Here is a 20,028-nt window from a genome sequence, read left to right on the forward strand (position 1 = left end):
GCTAACTGTAACCACTCATTCATACTAATCATACAGTGAATCCCACATTTTAATTCTTCCCACCGTTCATCTGCACGCCAGGAGCAAGTTACGGTGGCCAATCAACCTGCCAATCCACGAGTCCTTAAAGATGCGGGAGGAAGATGGAGCACCTGGAGGAAACCCACACGGCCATAGAAAGCACGTGCAAACCACTAAGGCATCATTCAAGTTCAAGATTAAACACTGGTCTCTGGCGCTGTGAGGGTATGGTTCCACAAACTGCACCATTCTACAACCTCAATCTGGGCCATTGTTTGGTGATTCGGTGAATTAGGACACGTTAATCCTTTAGTTTAGTCTAGTTTAGAGGTACAGCGCGGAAACAGATCCTTCGGCCCACCGGGTCCGTGGCGACCAGCGATCCCCGCACATTAACACTAACCTACACCTACTAGGGACAATTTTTACATTTACCAAGCCAATTAACCTACATACCTGGACGTCTTTGGAGTGTGGGAGGAAGCCAAAGATCTCGGAGAAAACCCACGCAGGTCACGGGAAGAACGTACAAACTCCATACAGACAGCACCTGTAGTCAGGATCGAACCCAGGTCTCCCGCGCTGCATTCGCTGTAAGGCAGCAACTCTACCGCTGCGCCACCGTGACCACCCTGATGGGGAGAGAAGAGCTATTAAAAAAAATAATGATAAATTATTGTCACTAAGAGCTGGAGTAACTCAGCAGGTCAGGCAGCATCTCCAGAGAACATGGATAGGTGATGTTTTGGGTCAGTACCTTCTTCAGACTGAAAGGTGACCCGAAACGTTATCTATCCATGTTCTCCAGACCTACTGAGTTACTCCAGCACTTTGTGTCTTGTTTTGTAAGCCAGCATCTGCCGCTCCTTGTTTTTACATGATAAATCTTGGTCTGGCTTAGGATAAAGGATAAAGATTTCTTTGTTGAAACTGGTACACCAAACTGCTCACCTCTGTGTCAAGAAAGCTATACAGTCTGCATCCAAGTTATTGTTCAATTTGGAAAAACCCATGATTAAATAGGTTAGGCAAGACACAATTACTCACGTTAGAATGAAACAGGTCAGATGTGGTTACAGACAGTTTGCCTCTGATAATTATAATGTTCAGACAAGAAATGTGATAAAAACACTTCCGTAAACAGCATTCTTTTGAGAAGTTGCAGAGAGGGTTGATGAGGGAAGTTAAAAGTTCCTTGATTAAAAGTCATTAGCTAAGCTTTAAAACTATTTTTTTCCCCACAGATGCTGCTTTTTTTCCACAGATACCACCAGGGAAGCGTTACAATTGGCAGCCTCGCCAACAGTCTGTCAGTTTTCTCATCTTCTTTTTGTTATTTTTAGTGTGTTTTAAAAGTTTATGTGAATGTTCTCTGGTTTGTTTTATGTGGGGGGACAGGGGAGGGGGAAACTTATTTTCAATCTCTTACCTTGCCGGAGATGTGATTGTTTTCCGGATCGTATCTCCGGTCGCTCTGAGGCCTAGCATCATGGAGCTGGATGGAGGCCTTGCTCGGGACTGACTTTGAGCCCCACCGCGGGGCCGTGGACTTACCATCGGAGCCGATCCCTTGCCCGGGATCGCTCCAACCGCAGCTTGCGGACTTTGCCATCGAGAACTCGCAGTTTCGGGAGAGACCATAGATGACGGGAGCTCCAACGACGCAGAAGGCTCGACAAGCCCCGACCTGGGGGCCGATCGCCGGCGTGGAGGAGCTGAGATCCCCAGATGCAGGAGTGATCTGTTCTGTTGCTTTTTATTTGTATGACTGACTTGGCAAATGAAATTCCTCATATGTTGCAAAACGTAGTTGGCTAATAAAGTATTATTGTATTGTATTGTACCTGGCTACCTGGTATTACTGATTATTAAGACCATATAAGACATAGAAGCAGAATTAGGCCATTGGAGTCCAAAAGGTCCGACCTTTAGAATGGAGATGAGGGGGGAGTTTCCTCAGTCAGAGGGTGGTGAATCTGTGGAATTCACAGTCAGCTGCAGAGGCCAAGTCATTCAGTATTTTTAAAGCAGAGATCGATGGGTTCTTGATTTGCAAGGTCGTCAAAGCTTATGGGGAGAAGGCAGGAGAATGGGGTTGAGTGGGAAAGATAGATCAGCCATGATTGAATTCTGCTCCTATATCCTATGATGATCTTATGACCACAAATCAGTAAAGTTGTTTACCTCGGTGTATTGGGCTCCCTTTATCCCCGTAGTTAATGTAATTTAAAAAGGATTATGTTGATTATTATCACTTTGTTGTTCGTGAGAATGTAATGTGCAGGAATTAGACACAAGCGAAGGCAGACGCTGGTTTACAAAAGAAAGACACAAAGTGCTGGAGCAAAGTGCGGAAGTGAGTTGCCCCATCGAGGAACATTGGTGTAATGTCCTGGGCTGGGATGGTGGACCTCCAACAGCCCAAACCATCTTCCTTTGAGCAAGTTAAATCTCCTGCCATTTTAGTACTGAATTTTCAACTTGACGAATGATCCTTTAGAAGGATAGAAACATAACATAGAAAATAGGTGCAGGAGTAGGCCATTCGGCCCTTCGAGCCTGCACCGCCATTCAATATGATCATGGCTGATCATCCAACTCAGTATCCTGTACCTGCCTTCTCTCCATACCCCATGATCCCTTTAGCCACAAGGGCCACATCTAACTCCCTCTTAAATATAGCCAATGAACTGGCCTCAACTACATTCTGTGGCAGAGAATTCCACAGATTCACCACTCTGTGTGTGAAATTTCTAAAATACTTCCCCCTTATCCTTAAACTGTGACCCCTTGTTCTGGACTTCCCCAACATCGGGAACAATCTTCCGGCATCTAGCCTGTCCAACCCCTTAAGAATTTTGTAAGTTTCTATAAGATCCTTCCTCAATCTTCTAAATTCTAGCGAGTACAAGCCGAGTCTATCCAGTCTTTCTTCATATGAAAGTCCTGCCATCCCAGGAATCAGTCTGGTGAACCTTCTCTGTACTCCCTCTATGGCAAGAATGTCTTTCCTCAGATTAGAATACTGCAGGTGTGGTCTCACCAAGGCCTTGTACAACTGCAGTAGAACCTCCCTGCTCCTATACTCAAATCCTTTTGCTATGAATGCTAATATACCATTCGCTTTCTTCACTGCCTGCTGCACCTGCATGCCTACTTTCAATGACTGGTGTACCATGTCACCCAGGTCTCGCTGCATCTCCCCTTTTCCTAATAGGCCACCATTCAGATAATAGTCTACTTTCCTGTTCTTGCCACCAAAGTGGATAACCTCACATTTATCCACATTATACTGCATCTGCCATGCATTTGCCCACTCACCCAACCTATCCACCTTGCAGCCTCCTAGCATCCTCCTCACAGCTAACACTGCCCCCCAGCTTCGTGTCATCCCCAAACTTGGAGATGTTGCATTCAATTCCCTCGTCCAAATTATTAATATATATTGTAAATAGCTGGGGTCCCAGCACTGAGCCTTGCGGTACCCCACTAGTCACTGCCTGCCATTCTTAAAAGGACCTGTTTACTCCTACTCTTTGCTTCCTGTCTGCCAGCCAGTTCTCTATCCACATCAATGCTGAACCCCCAAATACCGTGTGCTTTAAGTTTGCATACTAATCTCTTATGTGGGACCTTGTCGAAAGCCTTCTGAAAGTCCAGATATAACACATCCACTGATTCTCCCTTATCCACTCTAATAGTTACATCCTCGAAAAATTCTATAAGATTCTATAAGATTGATAAGATAAGATGAGTGAGAACCTCATTGAAACTTACTGAAGACTAAAAGGCCAGGTTAGAGTGAATGTTGAGAAGATGTTTCCACGAGTGGAAGGGTCTAGGACCAGAGACCATAACCTCAGAAAAAAAGGACGTACCTTTAGAGAGGGGATGAAGGTAATTCCTTTAGTTAGAGGGTGGTGAATCTGTGGAATTAATTGCCCAATGAATATATTTATGGTGGAGATTGACAGATTCTTGATTAGTACGGGTGTCAGGGGTTATGGGGAGAAGGCAGGAGAATGGGTTGAGAGGGAAAGATTGATCAGCCATAGGTAGACTAAAATGCTGGAGAAACTCAGCGGGTCGAAACCCTTCTTCTGAAAAAGGGTTTCGACCCGAAACGTTGCCTATTTCCTTCGCTCCATAGATGCTGCCTCACCTGCTGAGTTTCTCCAGCATTTCTGTCTACCTTCGATTTTCCAGCATCTGCAGTTCCTTCTTAAACGATAGATCAGCCATGATTGAATGGATGGAGTAGACTTGATGGGCAGAATGGCCTAATTCTGCTCCTGGAACGATGCAAGTTGAACAGGGTTCCTTGCTAAGCCCACCTGTTATCCAGTCCTTCAGCCTTTGCTTTTAGTGACTGGAGATGACGTGTGTGGTTCTCGACTGGAGGGGCAACACTTGATCCTTTACTCCCTTCGATAAATATCCCCCTCAAAGTGAACCAAAGACTATATCAACAGGTGGAAATAAGCATTGGTTCTAGGAACCATGTTAAAAGGGCGCCAGTGTTTAACGGAGTCGGACAGCATTATGTGCAGCACTCGTGCGGGGGAAATTCCGGCTGGAGACAGGGGTTAGTTTGCAACTTGTTACTGTGTGACTGTTATGTTGCAGTTTGCACCTTGATTGTTTACCGCGGACGCGCTACCAGTCTTTTGTGAAGGGCGACGGGTTGCTTAGCGTGCGTTTGTTTACAAGGTTGCAATTGTGGTGTAGATTGATACAAGCTGCCGGCTGGAGTGTGCATTGGTTGTAGCAGGGCTGCTTTTGGCTTCTGCAACTTCAAGAAAGCCTATCTATTCACACACTGAATAACACCTGGTAGACATCTCTTCCCCGCACCCCACATAGGCTGCACCCACGCAATCTCGATTGAGTCTCATTGTAGGATTTCCCCCATGAATGTGAATGCAACCCATAAATTGAATCTCAGGTGTAACACAGGAAGACTGGGTGAGTACTGTCACTTTTTCGCTTCCTGTACTGGTGCAAGTACATAGAAACAAAGAAAATGGGTGCAGGAGTAGGCCATTCGGCCCTTTGAGCCAGCACTGCCATTCAATATGATCATGGCTGATCATCCACAATCAGTACCCCGTTCCTGCCTTCTCCCCATATCCTGTTAGCCATAAGAGCTACATCTAACTTGAATTCATCTTAATATATAGGTTTAAGGTGAAGGGGTAAAGATTTAATAGGAATCTGAGGGGTAACTTTTTCATACACAAGGGCTTCGTTCGCTCGTGTGTCAGACGACATGTAGCTCGCTGTCGGCTTCTGAAGTCGTCCAACATGTTGACAGAATTGGTCGTCTGTTTCTGGGGATTGCCACGAGGGGGCTTCTGTCATGACCCCCACATAAGGGGTGGTGGGTGTGGAACGAGCTGCCAGGGCATGTAGTGGAGGCAGGGACTATCCCAAAGTTCAAGAAACCTAGATAGGAGAGGTTTGGAGCGATATGGACCAAACGCAGGCAGATGGGACGGGTGTCGCTGGGACATGTTGGCCGGTATGGGCAAATTGGGCTGAAGGACCTGTTTCCACACTGGATCACTATGACTCTTCAAGTAAATCTAGGCTGTGCTGGCAATGTGTGTTGTCAATGGGTATTGCAATGTCTCGCCAATGTTGCAATATACCAATCTCAAGCTTGAATATTAGGAGGTAGACAAAAATGCTGGTGGAACTCAGCGGGTGAGGTAGCATCTATGGAGAGAAGTAATAGGCGCCGTCTTGGGTCGAGATCCGAAACATCGGTTCTCGACTCAAAACGGCGCCTATTTCTTCTCTCCGTAGGCGCTGCCTCACCCACTGAGTTCCAACAGCATTTTTGTCTACCTTTGAGTTTTCCAGCATCTGCAGTTCTTTCTCAAGTTTGAATATTGTTCTGTTAACACAAAACAAGTCATCCGATCTCTAATATTGTGAAGTATTATAATATCCCCCAGTCTGAAGAAAGGTCTTGACCCCGAAACGTCACCATTTCTCTCCAGAGATGCTGTCTGTCTCGATGAATAACTCCAGCATTTTGTGTCAATCCCCCTAATGTGTGCTGAGTTTTGTTTCTTGTCACGTGTACCGAGGTATGGTGAAAAGCGTTTGTTGCGTGCGAACCAGTCGGCGGAAAGACAATACATGATTACACAATCGAGCCGCCCACAGTGTTGGCCTTGTGTTTTGTAATATCTCCAATATGAGATTAGGGATATCTTGTATATTTACAATATTATGGAGATGTCAGTCATGCATCGTGGAAACGGGCCCTTTGGCCTAACTGGCCCACACCGACCAACATGCCTCATCTACACTAGTCCCATCTGCGTTTGGCCCATCCATGTACCTATCTAATTGTTTCTTAAACTTTGCGATAGTTACTGCTTCAACTACCTCCTCTGGCAGCATGTTCCATAAACCCACCATCCTTTATGTTTAAAAAAAAAAAAAACCAGTTACCTCACAGTTACTCTATTAAATCCTGCCGCCTTCACCTTAAACCTATGATGTCCTCTAGGTCCCCTATTCTGTGCAAGAGAATCTGTGTGCCTATCCGATCTATTTTCTCTCATGATTTTATAACCTCTATAAGATCAATTGTAGATATTGTATCTCCCTGATATAATACATGTGTATTGTCATTGAATACATTGGGCGGCACTGTGCTACAACTAGTCCAGTTGCTGCCATACAACACCAGAGATTCAGATTTGATCCTGATCTCGATTGTTGTCTGCATGGAGTTTGCACCTTCTCCCATTGACCCTGTGGGTTTCCTCCGGGTGCTCCAGTTTCCTGCCATATCCCAAAGATGTGTGGGTTTGTAGATTAATTAGCCTGTCCCTGCTATGTAGGGTGTCGATGTGAAAGTGGGATAATATAGAACTAGTGAATGAGCGATCAGTGATCAACACAGACTCGATGGGCCAAAGTTCCTATTTCCATGCCGTATCTCCAAACTAAACAATATTAGGAAGTTATTGCGAAAGTGAAGGGGGGGGGGTGGACAACAACATGGACATGTGTCCGTGCAGCTAACGGGAAAGAGAGTGTAGGAAAGGTTGAGCATTTAAACTAACAGGGCAGGCAGTTGGGACCCAATGCAAGGAGACAGAGGGCCATAAAAGGAGGACTGACGCAAAAGGTAGAAGGGAGATAGGAAAAAACTAACCTGAAAGCTTTGTGCCTTAATGCAAGGAGCATTCAAAATAAGGTGGATGAATTGAATGCGCAGTTAATAGTTGAGGGATATGATATTGTTGGAATTACGGAGACATGGCTCTAGGGTGACCAAGGCTGGGAGCTAAACTTGCAGGGGTATTCGATATTCAGGAAGGATAGACAGAAAGGAAGAGGAGGTGGGGTGGCATTGCTGGTTAAAGAGGAGATTAATGCAATAGCAAGGAGAGACATTAGCTTGGATGCTGTCGAATCGGTATGAGTAGATCTGCGAAATAGCCAAGGGCAGAAAACGCTTCCAATGTTCTCTTGACTCTGGATCAGTTCCTGTGGACTGGAGGGTAGCCAATTTCACATTTTAAGAAAGGAGGGAGAGAGGAAACAGGGAATTATAGACGAGTTAACCTTACATCGGAGGTGGGGAAGATTCTGGAGATGATTAATAAAGGTGTTATAGCAGTGCATTTGGAAAGCAGTGACGGGATTTGGTCAAATTCAGCATGGATTTATGAAAGGGAAATCATGCTTGACTAATCTACTGGAATTTTTTGAGGATGTAACAAGTAGAATGGATAAGGGCGAGCCAGTGGATGTGGTGTATCTGGACTTGCAGGAGTCAACGGAAAGACAATAGAGGATTACAATCGAGCCATCCACAGTGTACAGAGTAAACTTGCTGTAGACATGGAGATTGAATAGAGTGGAGTGATTGTAACGCGTGATTGCAGATCCACTTCTGTGACCGGCACCGAGTCGCTTGCGTTGGGCACCATCTTGATCTTGATGCTGTTGAGCTCAAAGTGGTACATGGTCATTTTATTTATGAAACTGCCTTTACATTGAAGGTGAAATGATAGAGACGAGGAAGAGAAGAAAACCGAAATGCCTGGAAGAATGTGCTGTTCGAGAGGAGGCAAAGCTGGAGGAATCAGCAGCAGATGCGTGCCATGAAGAGTCACCAGTGAAAGATGTGAGTGAACAAACCAGTGCCGAAGAAATCTCCTTGAGGGCTGAAGAAGTGACACCAAATGGCAAGAATGATACAGGAATCAAGGGTACAAAATGGAAGCGTAAGTATTTGTATTTCTTGCTCTAACTAATCCGGCACTGTGGCTTAGAGATTTGGTGCTAAAATATTGTCACAGTTACAGAATAAGTGCTGATAAGAGTGGCAAGGTGGCGCAGCGGCAGAGTTGCTGCCTTACAGCGCCAGGGGCCCAGGTTCGATCCCGACTATGGGTACTGTCTGTAAGGAGTTTGTACGGTCTCCCCGTGACCTGTATGGGTTTTCTCCGGGTCCTCCCACACTCCAAAGATGTGCAGGTTTGTAGGCTAATTGGCTCGGTATAATTTATAAATGGTTCCTTGTGTGTGTAGTAGAGTGTTAATGTGCGAGGATTGGTGGTCGGGGCAGACTTTGGTGGTCCAAAGGACCTATTTCCGCGCTGTATCTCTAAACTATAAGTGGAACTAAATTTTGGGAAGTCAAGTCAGGGCAGGACCTTCTCAATGAATGGCCGGGCTCCGGGGGTGTGTTGTAGACCAGAAGGATTTAGGAGTGCAGGCGTATAGTTCCTTGAAAGTGGCTTGAAAATAAGGTGCTCAAGAAGGCTGGACCACATGCGGTGAGGCCACATTTGGAGAATAGTGTTCAATTTTGGTCACCCAGCTCTTGGATTGATGCTGAGACTGACCTCCCAAACCCCCCCCCCCCCCCCCCCCTCCCCCCACAATCTTTGCATATCCCCCAAGCCTTTCCACTCGTCACTTTAATTTCATGCTTCATGTGTTTTGTGTTTTCATGACTGCTGGCAGATCCATTTCCCTCCTGGGATAAATAAAGTTATATTGTATTGTATTGGATAGGCGCTGTTAAGCCGGAAAGAGTGCAGAGAAGATTTATTAGGATGTTGCCAGGAGTTCAGAGCCTAAGCTAATGGGAGAAGTTGGGGAGACTGGGACTTCACTCCTTACAGTGCAGGATGATGGGTGACCTTAAGATCATGAGGGGAATAGGGTAGGGGAATCAAGAATCAGAGGATATAGGTTTAAGGTGAGCGGGAAAAGATTTAATAGGAACCTGACAATAGACAATAGGTGCAGGAATAGGCCATTGAACGTACAAACTCCCGAGGTCTAGTCGGAGGCTCAGAGGGGATAGAGCCTTCTCTGTTGCTGCTCCGGCACTCTGGAACACCCTGCCGTTGCACATCAGACAGGCCCCCTCACTGTCCATCTTCAAATCCAGTGTTAAAACGCATTTGTACTCCCTGGCTTTTGACCATGCCTGAGGCTTTGCTTCTGTTTGTGGTGTTTTTGATGTTTCTTTATTTTACATGTCTTTTCCTACTATTTCTTTTGATTGTTATTTTTGGTCTGTATTAACTTTTTTGTCAATGATTAGTGATGTACAGCACTTTGTTGCAGCTATGTTTGTTTTTAAAGTGCTCTATAAATACAATTATTATTATTATTATTTGGCCCTTCGAGCCAGCACCGCCATTCAATGTGATCATGGCTGATCATCCCCAATCAGTACCCCGTTCCTGCCTTCTCCCCATATCTCCTGACTCCACTATCTTTAAGAGCCCTATCTAGCTCTCTCTTGAAAGCATCCAGTGAACCTGCCTCCACCGCACTCTGAGGAAATTCCACAGATTCAACATTCACTGTGAGAAAAAGTGTTTCCTCGTCTCTGTTCTAAATGGTTTACTCCTTATTCTTAAACTGGGGCCCCTGGTTCTGGGCTCCCCCAACATCGGGAACATGTTTCCTGCCTCCAGCGTGTCTCAGCCCTTAACAATCTTATATGTTTCAATGAGATTCCCTCTCATCTTTCTAAACTCCAGAGTGTACAAGCCCAGCTGCTCCATTCTCTCAGCATATGACAGTCCCGCCATCCCGGGAACTAACCTTGTAACCCGAGGGGCAACTTTTTCACTCGGTGGGGGGTGGGTGAATGGAATAGGCTGCCAGCAAAGGTAGTTGAGGCTGGTACAATAACAACATTTATAAGACATTTGGACAGGTACATAGTTAGGAAAGGTTTAGAAGGATATGGGCCAAATGCCCATAGGTGGGACTGGTGTAGTTGGGGCATCTTGGTCAGCACGGGCAAGTTGGGCCGAAGGGCCTGTTTCCCTGTTGCATGACTCCAATAATTACCACATTTGATTTCCAAAGATATAATATTGGTTTTGTTCCAAGTGGATGCTTTTGTAAGAAGTGCAGGCTGTGTTTGGGGGGTGGGGGCGGAAGATGAATCTTCCTGTCACAGTCCTTTGCCCTAGAAAAACGACTTTTTGCAGCAACCTTGTATGTTTTGATGAGGTGACTAACATGGGCTGGAGTGCGTCCGAGAAATATCCACACATGCAAGAGCGGGATGTGTACGATGATCTGACCTTTGATCTGACCCACTTTTTTTTTTTGAAGATGAAAACTTCAATCCTCACACAAAAGCCATTGTCAACAAACAGCAATGATCCGTGCACTCTTGTATGCTTCTGATAGAATACTTTATGATCACAAGTGACAAGTCACACTGAAATTCTTTGCTTGCCTACCTTGCCAAGGTATGCAAACAGTCGCTCATAAGGGGCGCTTACAAGTTACAAATACCCGCGCATTGTTCTTACCCCCCACCCCCCCCCCCCCCCCCCCCCCCAGCGCAAGGCGAGGCTCGGGCCCGGCTTCAACAGCAGTTTGGAAGGTGCCGATATTCGGGACAGTGCTGGAGCGGTAGAGATCCAGGTTCGATCCTGATTCCGGAGTTTGTACGTTCTCCCTGTGACCGTGTGGCTTTTCTCCAGGTGCTCTGGTTTCCTCCCACATTCCCAAGTCGCGCAGGATGCAAAACTGGGTTAACCTAGAACTAGTGTGGGTGGGTGATGGATGATCCACGTGGACTCGGTGCGACTGTCTCCACATTGTATCTCTAAACTAAACTAGTGTACGGGTGATCGTTGGTCGGTGGGCCGAAGGGCCTGTTTCCATGCTGTTTCTCTAAAAAGTTAAATATTCGTGACATTGACCCAGTTGCAGGAAGATGAATGATACCCCTGATGTAACACTCCATTCTTAAACCTCTGTCCTCTGAAAATGTTGTCCACTGTTTAGTTTAGAGTCGGTCAGAGGTACAGCATCGTAACAAGCCCTTTGGCCCACTGAATATCGATCACCTGTTCGCACTATTCCTGCATCTATTGACTTTTGCATCCACTCCCTACACACTTGGAGTAATTTACAGAGGCCAATTAAGCTACAAACTGGCCCATCATTGGAGTGGGAGGAAACCAGGGCACCCGGAGGAAACCCACGCAGTCACAGCGAGAACGTGTAAACTCCACCCAGACAGCACCTGAGGACAGGATCGAACCCGGGTCTCTAGCACTATGAGGCAACGGCTCCACCACAGAGTCATTGATCCCATACAGTTTTAGTCCTGGTGTTCAACTCTCAAATATCTGGATAGATGTTCACCAGGGATGCTGCCTGACCCGCTGAATTACTCCAGCACTTTGTGCCTTTTTTTCGTGACGCAGCATGTGCAGTTTCTTGTCTCTCTGAGTTGTAACTTGAGGTGGACATGAATAATGAGTTAATTCACAAAGCTGGACTAAAGTGCATTTGTTTTTCAACATCCCTTGGAGAGAAAAGAAGGTGCCATTAATTGTAAGGTTCCTGTTTTTATAATTTGTATGAGATATTAATGTAAAAATATATAAACGTTGCCTCAGAATAAAAGGACGTGCATTTAGAAAGATGAGCAGGAATTTCTTTAGTCCGAGAGTGGTGAATCTGTGAAATTCATTGCCAAAGACGACTGTGGATATTTTTAAGGCTGAGATTGATTGACCCTTGTTTAGTTTAGTTTAGAGATACAGCGCAGAAACAGGCCCTTCGGCCCACCGAGTCCGTGCCGAGCAACGATTCCCACACGCTAACGCTATCCAACGCACACTCGGGGCAATTTACAATTTTTGCCAAAGCCAGTTAACCTACAAACCTGTATGTCTTTGGGGTACGTTTTATTACGGGCGTCAAGGGTTATGGAGGGAAGGCAGGAGAGTGGGGTTGAGGGGGGAAGATAGATCAGCCATGATTGAATGGCAGAGTAGACTTGGTGGGTCGACTTGCCTAATTCTGCTCCTATGAATAACTTATGAATTTATGAATGTTTTGTGTGAGATTTCTGTAATTTGTATTTGTGTGAGAATTTAAAAGTTTTTTTTTTATCAACTAAATTGTTTTGCAGCTGCCCTTCATCAGTGGGCAAAGGTTTTCTTTGGTAGCTGGGCAGCGATCGCGAGTGGAATGCTGTATGCTGTGTATCTTTCCACATTTCATGAAAGAAAATTCTGGTTTTCCAGCAAACAGGTGAGATTGTCAGTAAATCCGCAGGTTTGCTGTATATACTGATGATGATAATGCCCACTGATGATACAAATTCCACTTGGGTAGCCTACAATGGTGGTGCAGTGGTAGAGTTGCCACCTCACAGCGGCAGTGATCCGGGTTCGATCCTGACTACGGGTGCTGTCTGTATGGAGTTTGTACCTTCTCCCCGTGACCTGCGTGTGTTAATTGTCCCTAGTGTGTGGAGGATAGTGTTAAGGGCCTGTCCCACTTGGGTAGCATTTGCGCGTCACGCAGGTGGCGTGCGAGGATTTTGAGAATCCCAAAATCCTGGGGTGCCACGCGCTACCTTGCGTCACTGTCTTCGCCACCACGTCTCACCACGCGTCATGCGTCGTGATGCGTAAATGATGTCGCGTAAATGACACGTAAATAACGCCCAACTGGGACAGTGTGTGGAAATTGCTGGTCGGCATGGACTCAGTGGGCCCAAGGGTCTGTTTCCACATTTTACCAAAACTAAACTAGACTAAACCCAATGGTAGGAGCAGTGAATTCTCCCAACTTCAGGTAACCTCCACAAAACAAACTCCCCCCTCTACCCCTCCACCTCTCCCCTGAGCCCTGGCTGTCCTGGCCCTGGCTGTCCTGGTCTCTCCCCTCTCCACCTCTCCCCTGAGCCCTGGCTGTCCTGGTCTCTCCCCTCTCCACCTCTCCCCTGAGCCCTGGCTGTCCTGGTCTCTCCCCTCTCCACCTCTCCCCTGAGCCCTGGCTGTCCTGGTCTCTCCCCTCTCCTCCCTCTCCAACTACTCCCTCTCCAATCTCCAATCCACACATCATCAAACCTCAACAGTGGGCAGGTTCTATAGACCTGCACAGGAAGGTAGACGCTCCCACCCCCACCAGTCTCGGGTAGATGGGGCTCGTCAGCCTGGGAAGGCCGTCCACCTAGGAGAGGGAAAACTCTGATTTAAAACCTCCACTGCCTTGTGGCCATATCCAGTCATGGAAAAGGCTCCTGGAGTAAACCTCGAGAAAATCCGGAGTCTGAGCCCTTAAGGCAGTTTGTCGTTGTCTACAACCTCGCTCTGGCAGCTCCTGCGATGGCGCTGGTGCCAAACTGTAATGGCCCGGCTGTTCCTTTGGATCGATCAGCGACGTGGAGAGGGGGGGGGTTGTGCTGCGTGGGCAACAGCCTGTCCTCCATATGACATCGCCCAGGCTTGCATCCGACTAGGATGCATCACCCATGGTCAATCATGACCAAGAGGGGCCTACTACTACTACAATCCTCGACCTACACAATTCGCAACTCATCAATCCTACTGTCTCCCACCGTGCGTGTGTGTGTGTGTGTGTGTCGCGCGCGCGCATCTCTGGTCTTTGTCCAACCACCCAACTTCCCCCCCCTCCTTCTTCCCTGTGTTCACTGATGACCTGTCATGCTTTGATCTGCCTCTCCTCTCTTCCAGCTTTCTTTCCCCCCATCCCGATAATCAGCTCAAAATGTCACCTATCTGTGTGCTCCATTGATGCTGAGTTACACCAGCATTTTGTGTCTTTCCAAAGATTTTCTTTCTCCCACCCCTGGTCCTCAATGGGCCGAATGGCCTAATTCTGCTCCTATGACTCATGAACCAACATGGGGCATGGATAAAGTGGACGCTCAGGGACAGTTGCTTCCCAGCTGTTATCAGGCAACTGAATCATCCTACTAACAACTAGAGAGTAGTCCTAAACTGCTATCTACTTAATTGGTGACCCTCAGACTATCGTTGATTGGACTTTACTGGCTTTACCTTGCACCAAACGTCACGTACCTGTACATTGTAAATGTATCGATTGTAATCATGTATTGTCTTTCCGCTGGCTGGTTAGCGCGCAACAAAGGCTTTTCCCTGTTGCTCGGTACACATGACCATAAACTAAACTGAAAACTGAATCCAATCTAATGAAACTAGCCCAATATGTCAACGGTCTGCATGGACAAGGTGGGCTGAAGAGCCTGATCTGTGCAGTACTGCTAAAGGACACAAATATTTTTTTTGTTCTCTGAACTCTCCTAAAAGTTAGTCTTCCTGCTGTTTAATTTGTGTTTTTGTTGGTCTATGGAAATTCAGAACAAGATTTTATTGCAGATGTCACCTACCAGCTTCCCTGATATAAAGAAGTATGAAGTGATCAAGGAGAGATTTGTTTTATCTTACTTCCAGGTTGTAGTGAATATTAAAACCAAATGTTTGGGAACTCTTCCTGAAAAGGAAACTGGTTAGTTGGTGTAAAATGTCTGCTTCCTTTTTGTAGGCATGGGCTTAGTTTAGTTTAGAGATGCAGTGTGGAAATAGGCCCTTCTGCCCACTGAGTCCGTGCCGACCAGCAATCCCCGCGCACTAACGCTATCCTACACACGAGCGATACTTTTGAATTTTACCAAAGCCAATTAACCTACAAACCTGTGCGTCTTTGGAGGTGGGAGGAAACCGGAGCACTCGGAGAAAACCCACGCAGGTCAAGGGGAGAACGTACAAACTCTATACGGACAGCACCAGTAGTCAGGATCGAACCCGGGGATCTGGAGCTGTATGGCAGCAACCCTTCCGCTGTGTCACAGTGCCACCCCAACCCTTCAAACCCTTTATTTCTGAATATGAATGGTGTTATAAACCTTGCAATCATGAATTGTAATTTGTTGTACAATTATTCATTGTAATTATAAAATCAATAAACCTTGGATCAGAAAAGAACACAAAATGCTGGAGTAACTCAACAGGTCAGGCTGCATCAGGTCAGGCTGCATCTCAGACCCAACGTGGACAGGTGACGTTTCGGAATATATATTATATATATATATATCCTCTCCATAGCCATATCCTGAACACTCCTCTTTTTATTTTTATGCATCCTCCACACAAAGTTATGTAATAGTGTGCACCTTTTGGCTTTATTTGCTGGCCAGTGATTTATTTCCCCTTAAAAATCATTGAAACACACATTTTCAAGTTGTCATTATTAACATTGTTCCAGGAATGATGTCAAATCACGTACTGATCAACTTAATTCTGTGCATAAGGGATAGGAGTCGAATTAGGCCATTCGGCCCATCGACTATTCCGCCATTCAATCATGGCTGATATATCTCTTCCTCATAACCCCATTCTCCTGTCTTCTCCTCATAACCTGTCACCCGTATTAATCGAGAATCTATCTATCTTTGCCTTAAAAATATCCACTGACTTGGCCTCCACAACCTTCTGTGGCAAAGAATTTGACAGATTCACCACCCTCTGACTAAAAAAAATTCTCCTCATCTCCTTCATAAAAGAACGTCCCTCAATTTTCTGAGGCAATGACGAGTCCTACTAGTCACTCCCACTAGTGCAAACATCCTCTCCACATCCACTCTATCCAAGCCTTTCTCTACTTGGTATCATAAACAAGAAATCTCTTTCCAAATGGACTGTGGCTAGTCATAGTGATACAGCGAGGAAATAGACCCTTCAGCACAACCTGCTCACGCCGACCAACATGCCCCATCTACACTAGTCCCACCTGCCTGCATTTGGCTCGTATCCCTCCAAACCTGTCCTATCCTTGAGCCTGTCTAATGCTGCTTAAACATTGCGATAGTCCCTGCCCCAACAACCTCCTCTGGCAACAACCAAGCACCCACCCACGCAATGTTATATAATGGTGATAGTAATTACTATCAATTACTTACTGATCATTTTTGATTTCTCTCTTCTTTAGGAACTTGAACGAGAAATCTCTTTCCAAGCTGACAGTGGCTTGTACTACTATTATTATAAAAAGATGTTGCAGGCAACATCAATCCAAGAAGGTATTTAAAGTTATGCAATGTGCATTAATTTGTTATTTTTGGAGGTAAATCTGTAAATTGGTTGATGACACGTGTAACTTTTAGTAACACTTTTAGCTAGCTGTGAATGCAGTTTTGTTTTCCCCATTGAGAATTCAGCTTGGTATTTGCTCCTGACTGACATGTCTGTGTAAACGATGCTTCACGATCTACATTTTATTGCTGGCTTGCAACCCGTTGGCGTGGACCTTCCTTTGCATGCTTGAGGTAGGGTCCTGCTGGAGACCTTCTAGTGTGGTAGGTCCCTGCTAGAGACCTTCTCACCAAGCTCATCTGATGTGTGGCTGAATGCCTTGCATGGAGGAAGACAATCGGTCAAGGAACATGTGTAAAAGTGCAAGGTAAAGCCAGCAAAGTCCGGTCGAGGATAGTCCAAGGGTCACCAATGAGGTAGATGGTAGTCCACAACCAGAGAGTAGACCTGAACTACAATCTTCAATGCCCTCCATAATGTTTGGGACAAAGACCCGTCCTTTATTTATTTGCCTCTGTACTCCACAATTTGAGATTTGTCATAGAAAAAAAATCACATGCGGTTAAAGTGCACATTGTCAGATTTTATTAAAGGGTATTTTTATACATTTTGGTTTCATGTAGAAATTACAGCAGTATTTATACATAGTCCTCCCATTTCAGAGCACCATAATGTTTGGGACACATGGCTTCATAGGCGTTTGTAATTGCTCAGGTGTCTTTAAATACATCTTTAATGCAGGTATAAGAGAGCTCTCGGCACCTAGTCTTTCCTCCAGTATTTCAGGGCACCATAATGTTTAGGACACAGCAATGTCATGTAAATGAAAGTAGTCATGTTCAGTATTTTGTTGCATATCCTTTGCATGCAATGACTGCTTGAAGTCTGCGATTCATGGACATCACCAGTTGCTGGGTGTCTTCTCTGGTGATGCTCTGCCAGGCCTATATTGCAGCCATCTTTAGCATATGCTTGTTTTGGGGGCTAGTCCCCTTCCGTTTCCTCTTCAGCATATAAAAGGCATGCTCAATTGGGTTCAGATCGGGTGATTGGCTTGGCCACCATTTTTTAGCTTTGAAAAACACCTTTGTTGCTTTAGCAGTATGTTTCCGATCATTGTCTTGCTGTAGAATGAACCGCCGGCCAATGAGTTTTGAGGCATTGCTTGAACTTGAGCAGATAGGATGTGTCTATACACTTCAGAATTCATTATGCTACTACCATCAGCAGTATCATCAATGAAGATAAATGAGCCAATACCTTCAGCAGCCATACATGCCCAGGTCATAACACCCCCACCACCGTGTTTCACAGATGAGGTGGTATGCTTTGGATCTTGGGCAGTTACTTCCCTCCTCCATACTTTGCTCTTGCCATCAGTCTGATATGTTAATCTTTGTCTCATCTGTCCACAAGACCTTTTTCAAGAACTGTGGTTGCTCTTTTAAGTACTTCTTGGCAAACTGTAACCTGGCCATCCTATTTTTGCAGCTAACCAGTGGTCTGCATCTTGCAGTGTAGCCTCTGTATTTCTGTTCATGAAGTCTTTTGCAGACAGTGGCCATTGACAAATCCACACCTGACTCCTGAAGAGTGTTTCAGATCTGTCGGACAGGTGCTTGGGGATTTTTCTTTATTATAGAGATAATTTTTCTGTCATCAGCTGTGGAGGTCTTCCGTGGCCTGTCAGTCCCTTTGCGATTAGTAAGCTCACCAGTGCTCTCTTTATTCTCAATGATAGAAAATAGGTGCAGGAGTAGGCCATTCGGCCCTTCGAGCCTGCACCGCCATTCAATATGATCATGGCTGATCATCCAACTCAGTATCCTGTACCTGCCTTCTCTCCCTACCCCCTGATCCTTTTAGCCACAAGGGCCACATCTAACTCCCTCTTAAATATAGCCAATGAACTGGCCTCAACTACCTTCTGTGGCAGAGAATTGCACAGATTCACCATTCTCTGTGCAAAAAATGTTTTTCTCTTCTCGGTCCTAAAAGACTTCCCTCTTATCCTTAAACTGTGACCCTTTGTTCTGGACTTCCCCAACATCGGGAATAATCTTCCTGCATCTAGCCTGTCCAACCCCTTAAGAATTTTGTAAGTTTCTATAAGATCCCCCCCCCTCAATCCGAGTCTATCCAGTCTTTCTTCATATGAATGTCCTAACATCCAAGGAATCGGTCTGGTGAGCCTTCTCTGTACTCCCTCTATGGCAAGAATGTCTTTCCTCAGATTAGGAAACCAAAACTGTATGCAATACTCCAGGTGTGGTCTCACCAATACCCTGTACAACTGCAGTAGAACCTCCCTGCTCTTATACTCAAATCCTTTTGCTATGAAAAATGATGTTCCAAACAGTTGATTTTGGTAAACCTAAGGTTGGGCTGATGTCTCTAACAGTTTTATTCTAGTTTCTCAGTCTCATAATGGCTTCCTTGACTTTCATTGGCACAACTTTTGTCCTCATTGATAAAAAGCAATAAAAGTTTCCAAAGGTGATGGAAAGACTAGGTGCTGATATACACTGTAAAAGGCTCAATTGTAATCATGTATTGTCTTTCCGTTGACTGGGTAGCAGGCAACAAGAAGCTTCTCGCTGTACCTCGGTACACGTGACAATAATCTTAACTGTTAGTGACTTGCCCTCTTTAGTTAGTTTGGTTTAATTGATTGTGACATGTACTGAGGTACAGTGAAAAGCTTCTTGCTGCCTGCTCCCCAGTCAGTGGAAATACAATACATGTTTACAGTCGAGCCTTTCACAGTGTACAGATACAGGATAAAGCGAGTAATGTTTTGTGCAAGATAAAGTCTGATTAAAGATAGTCTTAGGGTATTCAATTAAGTAGATAGTATTCAGATTCAGATTCAATTTTAATTTCAATTAAGTACAGAGACAACGAAATGCAGTAGTTCACCACTGCTCTCTAGTTGGTGGTAGGATGGTTCAGTTGCCTGATAACAGCTGGGAAGAAACTGTCCCTGAATCTGGAGATGTGCTTTTTCAAACTTCTGTACCATTTGCCTGATGGGAGAGGGGAGAATAGGGAGTGACTGGGGTGCGACTCGACCTTGATTATGCTGCTGGTCTTGCTGAGGCAGAGGGAAGTATAAATGGAGTCAATGTAAGGGAGGCTGGTTTGTGCGATGGTCTGTGCTGTGTTCACAATTCTCTGCAATTTTTTGAGGACTTGGATGGAGCAAAAGCTTAGTTTAGGTTTAAGTTTATTATTGTTAGTATAATAAGGTACAGTGAAAAGATTTGTTTTGCATCCAAACAGATCAGATAATACTATACCTAAATACAATCAAGTCAAACTCGAGTACAATAGGTGCAGCAAAGAGGAAGATACAGAGTGCAGAATGTAGTTCTCAGCATTGTAGCGCATAGGTTCCAGAGACAAAGTCCAATGTCCGCAATGGGGTAGAGGTGAATCGGACAGTGCCCCAGCTTATGGAAGGGCCGTTCAGAAGCCCGATAACAGAGGGGAGAAACCTTTCCTGAGTCTGGTGGTATGCGCAATTTTAAGCTTTGTTCTGCATCTTTGAGTCTGGTGGTGTACAGTTTCAGTGTAAAATGTTATTTTCCATTTTTGGTATGTTGCATAATTT

General features: G+C 45.4%; 1 protein-coding gene across 2 annotated transcripts in view; it reads left to right on the top strand.

Annotated features, from left to right (window-relative positions):
* Positions 1-4,454: 4,454 nt before the first annotated feature.
* The window catches only part of LOC129696154 (probable C-mannosyltransferase DPY19L4), a 65,130-nt gene continuing 49,556 nt past the window's right edge, over positions 4,455-20,028 (top strand). Inside the window, exons 1-4 of one of the 2 annotated variants that reach the window (XM_055633685.1) lie at positions 4,455-4,606; positions 8,052-8,276; positions 12,464-12,585; positions 16,312-16,402. In XM_055633685.1, coding sequence (XP_055489660.1) covers positions 4,522-4,606; positions 8,052-8,276; positions 12,464-12,585; positions 16,312-16,402 — 523 coding nt within the window. In that variant the 5' untranslated portion in view covers positions 4,455-4,521. The other variant, XM_055633686.1, reaches the window with a different exon arrangement.

Source organism: Leucoraja erinacea, chromosome 4, assembly GCF_028641065.1.
Source record: "Leucoraja erinacea ecotype New England chromosome 4, Leri_hhj_1, whole genome shotgun sequence".
NCBI lineage: Eukaryota > Metazoa > Chordata > Chondrichthyes > Rajiformes > Rajidae > Leucoraja > Leucoraja erinaceus.